Source organism: Emydura macquarii, unplaced genomic scaffold (assembly GCF_026122565.2).
Source record: "Emydura macquarii macquarii isolate MOO-44397 ecotype Brisbane River unplaced genomic scaffold, CSIRO-AGI_Emac_v2 contig_1390, whole genome shotgun sequence".
In the NCBI taxonomy this organism is placed as follows: Eukaryota; Metazoa; Chordata; order Testudines; family Chelidae; genus Emydura; species Emydura macquarii.
In genome coordinates this window covers 14,993,086-15,008,252 of record NW_027131527.1, presented here as the reverse complement: position 1 = coordinate 15,008,252, position 15,167 = coordinate 14,993,086, and the positions used below count along the sequence as shown (strand labels likewise).

General features: G+C 36.1%; 1 protein-coding gene across 3 annotated transcripts in view; it reads left to right on the top strand.

Moving 5' to 3' along the window:
• The window catches only part of MICU1 (mitochondrial calcium uptake 1), a 182,518-nt gene that overhangs the window by 57,460 nt on the left and 109,891 nt on the right, over positions 1-15,167 (top strand). For all 3 annotated transcript variants that reach the window (XR_010920665.1, XM_067552728.1, XM_067552729.1), the window contains exons 3-4: positions 1,737-1,917; positions 7,797-7,959. Coding sequence is in view for 2 of the 3 variants with exons in the window: in XM_067552728.1 (XP_067408829.1) it covers positions 1,737-1,917; positions 7,797-7,959 (344 nt within the window). In the remaining variant the exon portion in view is untranslated. The remainder of the gene's footprint in view (positions 1-1,736; positions 1,918-7,796; positions 7,960-15,167) is intronic.

Here is a 15,167-nt window from a genome sequence, read left to right as displayed (position 1 = left end):
TTGAATTTATCTTTCTTAAACATGAGAGATCAGAACTGCACACAGTATTCCAGATGAGGTCTCACCAGCGCCTTGTATAATGGTAATAACATCTCCCTTTCTCTACTGGAAATACCTCGCCTGATGCATCCTATGACCACATTAGCTTTTTTCATGGCCACATCACATTGGCGGCTCATAGTTATCCTGTGATCAACCAATACTCCCAGGTCCCTCCTTCTCTGTCACTTCCAACTGATGCATCCCCAGTTTATAGCAAAACTTTTTGTTATTAGTCCCTAAATGCATGACCTTGCACTTTCCACTATTAAATTTCATCCTATTTCTGAATGACCTTGTAAATTGGAGTAATAGGTTGTCTTGTATGATATTCTGGTCCTTCTCTGTATAGCAATACTTCCCAAATTTGTGTCATCTGCAAACTTTAGTAACACACTCCTGCTTTTTGTGCCAAGGTCAGTAGTAAAAAAGTTAAATAAGATTGGTCCCAAGACTGATTTCTAAGGAACTCCACGAGTAGCCTCCCTCCAGCCTGACAGTTCACCTTTCAGTATGACCCATTGTAGTCCCCTTTAACCAGTTCCTTATTCATCTTTCAATTTTCATATTAATCTCCATCTTTTCCAATTTAATTATTCCCCATGTGGAACTGTATCAAATTCCTTACTGAAATCTAGATAAATTAGATCCACTGCATTCCCCTTGTCTAAGAAATCTGTTATCTTCTCAAAAAAATTCACTAGATTAATCCATGAAGGAAATATGGTAGTCTGTCATCTGTTTGAAATAAAAAAAAAAAAAATCAACTGTGCTGAGGACAAAAGGCTGCTTATTCTGAGCACTGCAGTAACAAAGATACAACAGGTTTGCGGCTTCCTTAATCACTTTTTCTTTTATTTTTGGTGGAGGGTTTAAAGGCATTATGAGAGAGAAACTTTTAAAGTCAGAATATTTTCTGTCTAATTTTCTGGAAAATAGCACTTGCTGCATCTCAGTGGGGGCTTTTTGTTTGTTGACTAGAAGATGAGCAGATTTGTGAACTTGCATAATTCAGTCTGTGATTCATATATTTAACTGGGCCCTTGGGAACAAAAGAAATGAATAATTAATATTAGTCTATTTTTCAAGGGTGGGTGAATTCCACAATAGGTGTGGGAAAAATATCAATACAGCATTTCTTGCAGATTCTTTAATATCCTAACTTTCATTTGCTTTTTGCTCTACAATCCTCAGGGCTATGAATTGCAGCCAGTGTTCCAGTCAAGTAAGTCTGTACAGGACTTCCTTTTAGAGCTCAATTATGCCACTCTTTAACTGTCAGTGTTAAATCACTTGAGGTGCTTTCTCCTCCCAAGTGCCACATACAGGGTGCTAACTGTGTCTGGAGATCAAGAAGCAGAAATTTATCATGGCAGGTGGTACCATTGGACTGTTGGACCATACTAATGCATTAACTGAAGTTATTTCTCTGTTGTTGTTATTTTATTTAATACTTAACAGTAGTACCCACAGACTCCAGTCAGGATCAGGGCCCCATTGTACTTACTGTTGTACCACAAACATAGTCAGAGACAGTCTCTGCGTTAAGGATTTAACAACCTCAGGTGTTTACAAATCTGCTGTTTTTCCAGTCTGCTTGTGTGGTTGAATACAATGTTAAAATTTTTTATAACTAGTTACTTATGGACCCAGTTAGGTTCTTGAATTGATCATTGTTTTCTTCTTGCCTATCACAGGGCTCATGCAGAAGCACCATCATCCGTAAAACACAATGCAAGGACAGAAACTAATCAAAAAGTGAAGGACCAAGAAGAGGAGAATGGTGATGACGATAGAAAGACTATCGAGTCAAGTGATGGAGAGGCTCAGCCAGAAGAGAAGAAGAAGAAGCAACGTTCTGGATTTAGGGATCGTAAGGTACAAAAGCTTGTCACACAGAATGTTCTTTTATACTGCTGCAGTTTTACAAAAATGAAACTAGGAGACAAAATTCAGGACACAGAATTAAAACTTTAAATATTGTGCATACTCATGGGTTGACTTTTGATATTTACTGTTACTGACCTTCATTTTCAAAGGGGACTAGTGACTTTGAGTCTCTCATTTCTTGGATGCTCAACTTGAGGTACCTTAAGGGGGCTTGATTTTTTTGGGGAAGTGTGGACTTTTTGAGGTGTCTCAAGTTGGGTACTCAAAAAGTGAGCTACTCAGAATCACTAGTTCCTTTTGAAAATTTAGGCTAATAGTCTTCCACTTTGCTCTATGTTAAAAAGCAGTGATTAAAATCAGAGAGGAATGACAAAATTAAAAATTTAATTTTAAGAGCATTGCAGTTGTGGAGGTTTCAGTAAGAAGGGGCAGCTTCTTTTTGTTCCATTTGGTCACCCTCTCACTGTGGCCACTGAAACACAACATTCTTTTGCATTTATTTAGGCCATGTTGATCATAAAAAGTGAGTGCACATGTTTGTTTTCTGTTTGATTTTTCAATCGCCTATTTTTAAATAGGAAAAAAGCAGTGAAGTGGTATTTTTATCCTGCCTTCTTTACTGGGTAGTTTTGAGTGCTTTGGACTCCTTAGAATCATCTGCAACATTAGTTGATCACTAGCTGCTATTATCAATATCATGAGATCATCTGATGAAAGGTCCCATAATCCAGTCTTGGCAGATGGCTGTATTTTTTTTATCTCTTTGGATGCTTGTTTTATTGGGCTATGTTTTATTTAGTGTCTATACAGTACAAACAGAACAAAAAAATTTATTTTCTTCACATTTCCTTTTCTATAATTTGCTTCTGATAATTTTTAAGTCCATATGCTGGAGGCCGCATCTTATTAGTTGCTAAATTGTAAGTGGTCAGTATATAGTGGCTTAATAGCTTTTTAGTTTTTATATATTGTAAAAGTTTTGTTTAGAGATGCTGAATTATTTTCTGGTCTCAGTGGTTAGGCTAGATAACTCAGTTAAATTCTATATATCTGAGGTCCAGGGTGGATAGATTTAAATCTAGGTGATTTAAATCATGATTTAAATCACCAAGAGAAAATCATTGATTTAAATTAAGTTTCCACTGATACTACTTCATATATTTTTTTAAACAATGGTGCACATCTGATCACTAAAACATGTTAATTTACAACTCAGTACAGCGTTTTACATCATCTAGGAGGGTATACTTTGTGTAATTTGTTAGATAACTTGATTTTTATTAATTCAGGAAATAGTACATAATGTTCATTATCTTTGTCATTATGTAGCTTGTACCTGTGTACATTATGTAGCTTGCGTATCTCCTGTCAATGTATTTACATTTATGTAGTGCAGCATCTTCATGGCACTGCATCGATGGGAGATGCCTTTCCGTCGATGCAGCCTTACTCCTTTTGGGGAGGTGGATTAATTCAGTCGACCGGAGAGCACTCTCCAATCGACTGAGCGAGTCTACACAGAGCCGCTCAATTGATGCAGCTGCATCGATGCCTGCCACTGCAGCAATAAAGACACCCATAGTCTAGATGAATGGATTTATTTTTTCACTACTAGCAAGAAGCAAAGTTGTGATAGGTCTGGGGAGGTGTGTGTGGGGGGAGTGCTTGCTGGCTCCCTCGGCTGTTTGCTTCCAGTTGCTGAAGACAGGAAACATTTGTTGGCTAGTATGGCTATTTATTTTAAGCAAATGGCAGCCTCACTGAAATTTACCAACCTCTCTCCTTTCTGGATTAGGAAGGGTGTCTGTGGTCAAGTTTCACAAGTAAGATGTAAATCAGCAGTGAGACTCATAGCGTAAATTAGATTATAAGGAATCCTAGTTGCAAATCATCAGGTTCACACTCAAACTGGATTTCTCCTCTGATTAATCAAATTCGTAGTTTGTCAGCCTCTTGACTCTATCAACACCTTGTGAGCAACAATCAGTAGATGACTTCAGAATGGTTCGTTGCCTGACTCAGTTATTTCTCATGTAGAATCAGTGTTAACAGTTCATTCTGATGAAAGTGTGATACTGGCAGACCCGGGTGCCAACTCATGCCAAAGTCCCCATGTCTCCACTGAAACTGACAAACATACAACTGGATTCTGGGTCATCTGTGTGTTAGTATTGTTAAAATAGGTATTACTATTGTAAGAATGTGTTCAGTGTTTAGACTTTCTGGAATGCTTATAAATTTCTGCATGCTTTAATCTCAGTTTTAACATCTGTATCCCACATTATAAGGTAATATTAGAGTGTTTGCTTTGTAAACCTTTGTAACTATGTAAATCACCAGACAGGAGAGAGACATTAACTAGTGTGAAATGCAGGTTTCCAACAGAACGTGATATGTCCTGGCTATCACGTAAGGCCCATCACCACCAGACAGACAGGTATGGAACATTCAAAAGGACAAAAGTCTTTGTTGCTTATTCTCCTCCCAGTGAGGATGAGTCATGCAGTTCAGAGCAGAAGGCGGGATGGGAACTACTAACAAGAAGGAACTGTTTCTTTATGCTATTTGGAATCTGGGGTGGGAAGGATTACTAAGCATAAACAAAAGATCCTAGTGTTTAGCGTGGATTAGCGCTAAAAGACACACAGAGCTTGTTTATTATAGAAGTTTCTATTACTTTTGGGAACTTAAGATGGGAATTTAAGATTGGAACTCATTTGTGTGTAAATACCTTTAGCTGCTTTAACCTTGTAAATAACTCTCTTGTTTCCTTTCCCTATATAATAAATCTTAGCTAGTTTACTATGGGATTGTCTACAAACATTGTCTTTGGGGTAAGATCTAAGCATCATTCCTGGACAGTGGAGCTCGGGTTTCGGCTTCAGCCCCGGGTCCCAGCAAGTCTAACACCTGCCCTAACAACCCCATTAAAATGGGGTCCCAACCCACAGTTTGAGATCTGCTGTAAAAGATATTCTTTTCCTTCAACCTGTTGCACAGATAGGCATTAAGCTTCCAGAACAATGATTTTGTCTTGCTGAGCAAGAGAAATTCCTTATTGCTGTTTTTTCAAACCTGTCTCCCTAGCCTGTGAATAATTGTATCAATTGGCAGAATTCGGCCTCTCCCCTTTGATCCAGTTGATACTGCTTTGATGGGTCTAGGTTTTGGCTAGAGTTTAACTTTTTATGTCTGGATTGACATATTTGAAAGGAATCTGATTGCACAATATCTTTTGACTAGCCTGCATTATACAGATTATTGAAAACCTTTCAGAAATAGGAAGAAGCTGTTGTGAGAAGGATACCACCTCAGAAAATGTGAAAATCTTCCAATCTGCTGTATTCCAAAAGCAAACAAAAATGTTTTTAATCAGAAATAGCTCTACTAGGATTGACTTTATTCTTGGGTCTTAAGGATACTTCTGAATAGATACTAATGGTTTTTCCTGTTAAAACAACTGAGAAAAACCCACACACATGCAACGTGTGTAAAATATAATAACTAATATTTGTGTATTCTATTGTCTTAGTCCTATTCATCCTCTGTCAGGTCATGAAATAACTTCAGCCGAACTGAGGCAATTGTGAACAGGAGTGTGTATAGCAGAGAAAAATATTATCAATCTTGCTTGTTGCTGTATTAGAAAGTTTTAATACTCAATGTGTTTTTACAAAAAATTGGATCTGAGAACAGCCTACTAGATATTGAACTAGTTGGATTTTTAAAAATTTCACATTTGGTTTGAATTCCAAGTTTTGTTAAAATATATCAGCTGCAATTTTCAGATGTCTATTTCTCCCTTGGTGTTTATTACTGCTAATAATTAGAATTTAAAAGAAAGTTTGTACTTCACCAGTTTGTATCAATATCTAACATTATCCTTCACTAAATACTTTAATATCACAATTACTAAATTCACTGAGGCACACTTCCCTTTGCTTTTAATATTGTTGTCATTTTCTTGTTTGTCCTATGTATATTACTACTTAATCCCCATGTAAATCACAAAAATAAAACAAGTATCTACCTTACAGCAGTATTTTGAATTCCATTATTGCATGGATCCATTATTGCATGGATTAATAATGATCCATTATTCCATGCATTATATCTGTATAGAATATAAATATATAATCCGGATAATCAGATATTGAATTCATTGGACTCTATCCGCTGCTAGAATCTGTACACAGGATATAGATGGATTCAAAGGTGCTTCTTGACCTAGCAGTTTCATGAAAATCACCTTTTGCTTTATTTTGCAAAATATTGCCAACCTTGGGTCTAATTAAAATGATACACTGAAATACTCAACACTTTCCATTTTCCTCTTCTTTTTTGTTTTGTTTTGTTAATATCTAATCTTAAACTGCAATTTAATAATGCAGCAGTCAGGAAACTGACATAGGCTGAACTTTCAAATCCACTTACTCTGGAATTGTGTTCTCAACTGAGTTCCTGTGAAATCTAGTATTGATCTAAGGAAGCTTTCTGGTGATCTGTTACGTTTTTACAGAGTGCTTGGACACGAGACCCTGTCTTCTCTGTGTATTTCAGGTCATACTTTGAGATCAGTGGTTACCGTTTATTCCAAGATGGAAATAGTAGTTTGCATAAGCACACAAACATTTGACTGGTAATAATATAGAAATAAAAGCTACTGTGCTTGCTGCTCTTAGACATACTGGAATACAAATCTATATTTTTGAATATTATTACCATTTACCTTATTAAGATTGTCATCATTTAGGTTTTCCGCTGACTTTAATCAACTCTGACGGCATGCTTGAGAAAAACCTGTGTGTCTAGAATAACAGCTGCTTGCAAACTTCTCAAATGGTAAACTGACTCTAGGAAGAGATTTGAGAATAGGGCCCCTGCAGAGTCGTATAAAAATGTAGTGCAAAAGGATTCGAGGGAGAAGCGAGGCAAAATTATGCTTTTGTGAATGAGGGTTGGACAGTAGCTAACAGTAATCTTGCCCAACTCCAATTCAAAAGTGAAGCGTTACTCTTTTTTCATGTCTCCTTCTCTCTCTCCACATATCCTTCCCTCTCCTCCACCAAAACTAAAACAGGAGTTAAACTGAGTTTTTACTCAGTATTGCCTAGATGTCAGGGACCAGGGGTCTTGAATCCCGGTCCTCAAGGCTCTTTAGCACTAGGTGGTTTCAACCTGCTACACAAGGACCTGCTAACTACTGTTAGAATAGGAGTTGAACTCAGAGAGAGGGCCCCAGTCTTGGGAGCTGATTGGTCCACAGCCCCTAAGTAATGCTGCGCAGGAACAGGAAGTTGTCCATGCAACTGGGATTTTGTGCTCTTTATTTACATTCTGTTTTTTGAAAGTTTAGGGTTCATGTTCTTAAGTTTTTCTCCACCACCATGAGGGCTACAAACTTTGTTTAAATCTGAGATTTTTCAAGTGATCACATCTGTCCAGGGTGTGGGGTTTTAGGAAAACACGATATTTGTGATAAAATTCTGAGAGCTGGCAACACTAAGGCCTGGTCTATATTTAAAATTTAGATCGACCTAGCTATGTCGCTCAGGGGTGTGCAACATAGTTAAGCTGACCTAACTCTTGGTGTAGATGTGTCTAGGTTGATGAAAGAATTATTCTGTCATCATAGCTACTGCCTCTCCTTGAGATGGATTAACTACAGTGATTGGAAACCCCATATCATTGCTGTAGGAAGCAGCTACAGCACTGTTATAATGTAGACATAGCCCAACTCCTGTTGGAATTGTGTAGCCATAACAGTTAAAACCTGTTGTAATGTGGCAAAGTTTCACCAGGACTAATATGGAGTGAGAGTTGAATAACTCTTGTATGTAGTGATAAGTGTTTAACTTAATTTCTAGGTGATGGAGTACGAGAACAGGATCCGCGCCTACTCCACTCCAGACAAAATCTTCAGATACTTTGCCACCTTGAAAGTAATAAATGAGCATGGAGAATCAGAGGTGTTTATGACACCACAAGATTTTGTGAGGTCCATTACTCCTAATGAAAAACAACCAGAAAGTAAGTGATATATACAGTAATTACGGTTAGAGGTCATGTATGTAATGAAGAGTTCAGAATAAACTGTCTGTAGTGAACTTTTATGCCTCATTGTACGAATAGGGGACAACTTGTATTTGTATATGTTTACAGTGCCTAGCACAATGAGCCCTGTAGATGCTGCTGCAATACAAATAAATATTTTGCTCTAAATGTATGTACTTGTGGATGCATAATAATACAGAAAGTAGTAATAGAGTAAGAAAATAATAGTTTAGTGCAACAAGTAACATGTTCAGCTTTTTAACAGAAGACTGCAAAGTTTCAGTTCCATACCAGACCTTGGGTTCATATCCATTACTCTCACTGCAGTGCAGTACTGAAGGACACGTAGGTATGGCAGAATTTAATTTTTATTTTTGTAGAATTTCATATCAATGCATGTTTTTAAGCATTTTTCTGTTTTTAGTTGTTTAAATTTTCACAGTTGCAGGAAATTATTGGTGGTTATGTCAGATAATAATTTAATGACAGTAGACTTTGAGATTCAAAAAGTTAAAGCTTCATAACTGTTAAAGTACAAATTATCAACCTCTCATTTCAGAATATACAAAGGAAATATCCTTAAACCAGCCCTAGTGCTCCAGCAACATTTTTCTTTCTTTGCCTCTTTATAAATTTTGATTACCGATGAAAATATTTTTCAGCAATTTGTGTGTGCTGTGAAATTGATGTTTGCTGACATTTACTGATAACATTTTAATCATTTTAAGCCTAAAGATAATGGTGTTACATTATAAGAAATGACAGCTTTCACAAGAACCAGTATTTGGATTGTCCGTCTATTTTCCTTCTGCTGATTTCTTGTGGCTGTCCAGTTAAAAATATAGTATCACTCCTCAGATAGGTTAAGGGGAATCTTCTGGTTTTCTGGTCAACATTTCTTTTTTCAAAACAAATCCTAATAATTTTAGGCTGTGTAAACTCTTGAAGTCTCAATCTGTTTACATTACAAAATACTAGTTAAATGCTGTACACAGAGTGACTGCGTAAACCTTTTGACATACCTTAAAGCTAAAGAAGTACTGTATCAAATGGATTTCTATTTTATTCTATCTAAGGGAATATCAGTGTCACATTAGTACATGCCCTTGTCACACACGAGACTATTTTTGTGCATTTAATAGTGAAAGACTATTTTAAATTAACATTTAAGATCTGTCCTAAACATATAAAAACTGAAAACGTTGGAAGTGGCAGCAATTTGAAGTAAAGCTGAAATACAATAGCAGCCCCGTAGTATGTTGTTTTGTGATTTGCAAGAAGGCAGGACTTCGTTCCATTGCTAACTGAAAAAAGTGTTGACAGATGCCTGTTGAACATGCTCAGAATTTATTTCTCCATCCCAAAATCGCTAACTTCATTGTCCAAACCACTTTTTTTCCAATAGTCATTGTGGATGTGCATCCCATTAAGCAATGTTTACATGCTGAATTTCAAAGCTCAGTTTTTTAATTATATATGTAGAAAAAAGTACTCTCCCTTCCCCCCCCCATTAGTCTCTTATATGTAACTTAATGAAACAAATAGATTTTTCTCAAAATTTTTAAATAAAGAATATCTATTCAGCTGAGGCTGCATGCACATGGAAAACTTTAGCTTTAAATGTCAATGGGGTTATAATTGAAACTGTTTTGACATTTTAAATAAAGGGAATACTACTAATTAATTGTGTATATTTGAATTTGTATAGTGGTGATAAACTATATGCATGAGGTAAGAAAGATATGAATATTGTCCTAAGTATTACGATATGATCAGAGAACTTAATATTAACTCCTTATTTAAAATGTCATGAATTTGGTTATGGATTTTCAAATGCAAGTACGTGAATTCATCTTTTTTTGGTATATAGTTTAAAAAAAAAAAAAAGAATAGGATGCATTACTGGCAATAGTTTGAATGTTATTAACATGATTTTAATTCCAAGGTCTTAGGGTATTTTTTTTTTTTTTGTCATCAGTCCCTTTAAAAATGGAAATGTTGTAAGGCGTATAACTTTAATAATGCTAGCAATCTCTAGTGTATTCTGTGTGATATAGTCATATGGTATGATTGAAGTGTATGTATACTTCTTTGAATGATGTCCTTGTGGGTGCTCCACTTGAGATGTTGTCGCGTCCCGCATCCTTGATCAGAGATCTTTACAGCAGTACTTGTCTGGATCATACTCATACTCTTTGTTTTTCTCTTAATGAAGAGAAGCCTTCAGTTTCCAGTGCTGTGTGTACTACGTATTTTGTGGTCAATATAGACATGTCTTTGGAAATGTAGGCTATTATAGAGAACCCCAGAGATGCAAGTTTTTATTAATCTATATAATTTGTATTAAATATTTGTTCAGAATCCAGACAATGTGTATAATATGCTGCTTTCAGGCTTTAATTGTTGTATGGGGAATGATTACTTATGTTCTAATCATTTGAATAAGCATCCAAGCCATATAATCTTAGAATCTTGTGCAAGCAACATATAAATTTTTGTTTCACAGTCTGAAATTTTTATGCATGTTACTGACCATACCATTGTATCACTGGAAAGTTTAATGAGGCAGTGTAGAAGGATATGTATCTTTTTTTACACAGTATCTATTGTTCACCATGCTACCCCTTAGAGAAGATCCTTACAATTATTTGTGGAAACATGGCACTTCAGCTGTACTACTTTGTCGTGAAAGATGAAACAGTTCCACTACTGTTAAACATGCCTATTAATTTCCATACTTGTAGCTATTCAGAGACTGCCCAACTGTCAGGTACTTGTTTTGTGGGCAGACCAGCATATGGTTTACAGATATTCCTGTGGTTGCCTTAAATTTAGCTTCCTCCTGTCTTCATAAATCATCTTCTGAGTAACAAAAAGATGGGAGACAAAAGGAAATTTTAAATTTTATTTTTATTTACTTGTGAAATAGAATATGGTTGGTTATGCTGAAGAAAGTAAAACTATACAGTCAAACACTGATGTGGGAATTACCGAGAATGAGTTACTTTTGATAAAAATGAAAGGAACAATTATTATTTCCACTTCATGTCAGTCTTGCTGCTGAAGGATCTTGGTAATGTTACAGTTTTGTTTGTTTTTTAAGAACTTATTAACTCATAGGAATATTTAAAGGTGACCTGCAAATGAGTTTTGGAAACTTGTGCTCATATCCTTCTTTGCTGCTTGGAAGGAAACCCTGAAAGTTTTGTTATAAAGTTATCTTCTCTATTTTTTACCTTTTAAAAAATATCAGGATTGTCAAAATCGGTCTTCCTTGGTTTTGGTGAGCAGACTTGTGGGAGGTCTCAAAAAGGCTTATTGTGAAAAAAGGTGGATGAATAATTTTAACAAGGTTTCCTGTATCCAAAATGTTACATAACAATTGAAGCTGAATATTTTGTCAGTGGAGAGAAAAAAAACCAGAGCATTCTTCTAAACATCCCTTCTTCCTCTAACTTGTCCAGCTTTCTCTTTTGATTCCTGTGACGTTACCATTTTACTAGGGCTCAAGTTAACCTTCCAGCCTAAACAAATCCTGAATTTCTGTTGTAAAAATTGTAATTGAAAAAAGCCTTTCTGACCTTCATCATACAAAAGCAAAACCAAACAAAAGTACCAGGTGTTGGTCCATATTTCTTTTCTCTGCAGTCACCTTTAAGATAAAAGGCTTATGAAAAAATCTGTCACTTAAACATATAACAGTTAAACAGAACCATAAAAAAAGAATAAACTAAAAACCAAGTTTCACTGGAGAAAACAAATGTATGAAATCAAGTTCTGTGTAATTACAATTGTAAAAGTTGTTGGTCAAATGGTGTTTTTAATTTCTTGGATTATTTTTCTGTTAGGAACCATAAAAGGGAAATATTTCTAATAGATTTTAAATAGGCTTAAAGTAGGCTCAGTGTTATGCTATTTGTAGCCTGTCCAGCACAGCTCTTAAGTGGCCTTGTTGTTTAGCAATATTTCTTGAAAATACTAAAATATCATATAGCGAGAACTCCTATGTAATCCAGGCAATCTATTACAATGTTGATGATTTTTCACAGTCTGTCCCAAAAAGCGGTCTGTAGTACACTACAATCTTAAACGAAATTCCAGGAAAAAGATGTTTGACAGAAGTTCTGAACTTCATCTGTAAGTGGAAAGGGATAAGTGTCTCTGACAAATTGTTTAAGCTCCATATAATCAGTATGTATTTTAGCTTTCTTTTTCCCATTATAAAGAGCCAAGCATAAGACAGAAACTGCAATTCAATGTCTAGGTATAATGCATCTTGAATTAGCTTAATTTTCTCCCACCGAAGATGCCCTGGCTTGCTCCCGTGGATAGTATTACTGAGGAATTGTTGCAAGTAGGAATCAATTGGGAAGCAGTGGCATAGTTTGGTTTAGTTGATCAAAAGTTCTACTATTTGCTATACACATTTAATACGTGGGCTAGTGCCTATGGCATCTTCCCTAAAGTGGGTTTGCGTTTTAGACAATGGCATTCTCCTTTGTCTCATCCATCCCTGAAGGTATGGTGTGGGCAACATTCAGATAAGTAAAATTATTTCCATGTTTCTTACCATTTACATGGCAATAACTATTAGTTTGGAATATGTTTGTTTGCTCTGACATACCCAAAGATATGGACATTACTTGACTAAAAGCAAAACCCAGTCCATCTGAAGTGCACACTGTATAGAAGAATCTATACTGACTGTGACTGATTGGTGAAACTAATCTGCCTGCCACCAAGATTCATCTTCAGTAGAAAATTGTTCAGATATCAGCTGTTAGCTGTAAATTGTACTGTATTTAGTGAGAATGGGTGGGTTGGGAGCAGAGGGGGTGAGTGGTTCAGATATTACCAGCCCCAGGGGCACTTGGTTAGCTTGCTATGGCCAATGGGTCTGGGCTACATTATCAGCCATTGAGACAGGAGACCCTTTTTCAAAAAAAAGAGTGTAAGTTTGTTCTATCTTTGTAATGGCCTATGTGGTGCTCTCTCCAATTTGAATCACCTCTTTGGCTAATTCCTTCCCTGTGAGTTTATCTTTTCTTCCCCCACTGTAATACTGGTTTTGAGAGTACCAGAGTTGGTTAGCCATAACCTTAACATTTTTTCGGCACTTTAAAGGCTAACCAATTTAATTTCAGCAGGCATAAGCTTTTGTGATCCTGTGTTTCTTATTTCTACCTCTGTATCTGACAAAGTGAGCTGAGCCTCATGAAAGCTTATGCCTACTAAAATTAAATTGGTTAGTCTTTAAAGTGCCACAGAACTCTCGTTGTTTTTGCTGCATACAGACTAACACGGCTACTCCTCTGGAACCCTTAATATTTTTGGCACTGGAGTTTCTCTGACCTCCTGGTCAATAGATGGGTTCTGTTTGCTGCACCACATGTTCAACTTGATCTGTGTGGTGTACTGTAGCAGTAGCAGTGGCATAAGAAATATCAATGTTACCGTAGCATGTGCATATCCAGCTTGTCTACATTGGAAAATGACTTTTTAGCTAATGTGTTATATAACAATGTGATTTAGCACTCGTGTGCCTGGATTGTCATGGGTTGGCTACATGATGATGATGATGATATGACATGATTTTGGCAAAATAATAAAGTGGAGCTAGTGATCAACTTCTGCTACCATTGTAGCAACTTCCAGAATGCAGTTAATTCCTTTAGTTGTTTTAGTCACTAGTTTCTGAATAGGTGTCCAACGCAGAACTCAGCTGGCTCAGCTCTGAGCTTGGCAGCAGGCAAAAGAGCAATGGCAGCCTAATATTATTATTATCCAGCTAAGTAAAACTATTACTGAAAGAAGGACTTGTATAAATGCAGTAGCATTAATCATACTGTGTGTATTCCTCTAATTTTGAGTATAAGCAATATTCTTTAAGGAAGTATAATTTCTGAAAGTGCGTATCGGCATATAAATGTTACATTTGTTTTTCTTGAAGTGCGCACTAAAATTAAGAGGGTAATTCCTCAGTTTAATAACCAGAAATCCAGCAAGCCATCTGACAATTCTCTCATTTTTCACACAGTCTGTAGAATAAATGACAGGAAGTTTTACTGCATTTTCTCAGAAAGGTGGAAGAGATAATCATGAAGTGATGAATAACTCCGTTTTCTGCTGTGACCGTTAAGAACCTTTGAGTAGATGGGAAACATTTTATCACTTCCACTCATAAACAAGTGACAGTAATCTACTTTCTACCTTCCTGGACAAGTTTTTTTCTTTCTCCCCACTCCCCAAATCCCTCCCTTCTCCCAGTCTGGTTAACAGAAAGATCTGATCATTATTATAAATACTCAAAAATGTGTGGTTTTTAGTAAATGGTTCTCAAAGCAAGAGTTGAAAATCAGTCTCTGCACTCTTGTGGGAATTACTGGAAATTCTCAATAACCCAATCATTCAAGAGTTCCACTTACTATATTTCTTTACAGAATGTGTTCTGTTTTTTATTGTTGTACAAATCATTTGCAAGTCTTTCTATGTTGACTATTTAGTTGTCATTGGTATGCATAGATTTGGTTATGCTGTAGAAGTAGACTGAAAGATGCCTTCTTCCTCAGCATTGTAAATACCATTTTCCTTCTAAGAATAAGATCCTTCTATTTTGTAGTAATATGATGTGAGGAAATCTTTTATATAAAAACCTTCTAGTTAATGCACTTGCTTACTCCTCAGTGTAGCCACTATGTTTTTTTCCTTTTTATATCCAAGACCATTCATATGTCACTTTACCCCACAAGAGCTGGCAAAATTGAATTTTAGTTGAGGTCTATCTTAGTTAATTCTTGGAAGAATACTTCTGATTTTAGTTCAATAGCCACCCTTTTTAATCTGTTCAAAAAGAAGGATTACTTAGTCTGAATAAATTTTTTTGAATTATACTCCAAGTGATATCAACTTGTTTACATGTGACTATCTGGGTTAGGACTGGTAATGAGGTAGAAATCCTTTTATTCCAGGTCAGTAATACAAAAGCTCTAGTGGAGCATAGTGGTGGATGTGTGCTGTCACTATCCCTTTTGTATGTTTTCTGTGGCTAACGAGGTTTCCTTTGTCAATGCTGTGAATCAGACGTCTTTCATGAGCCCTAATACAATTATGAAAGAAAATGTAGATAGCAGTTGATTTCCTTCCCTCTCCCTGTGCTTTGTAGACATGTTACCCTTCAAATAATA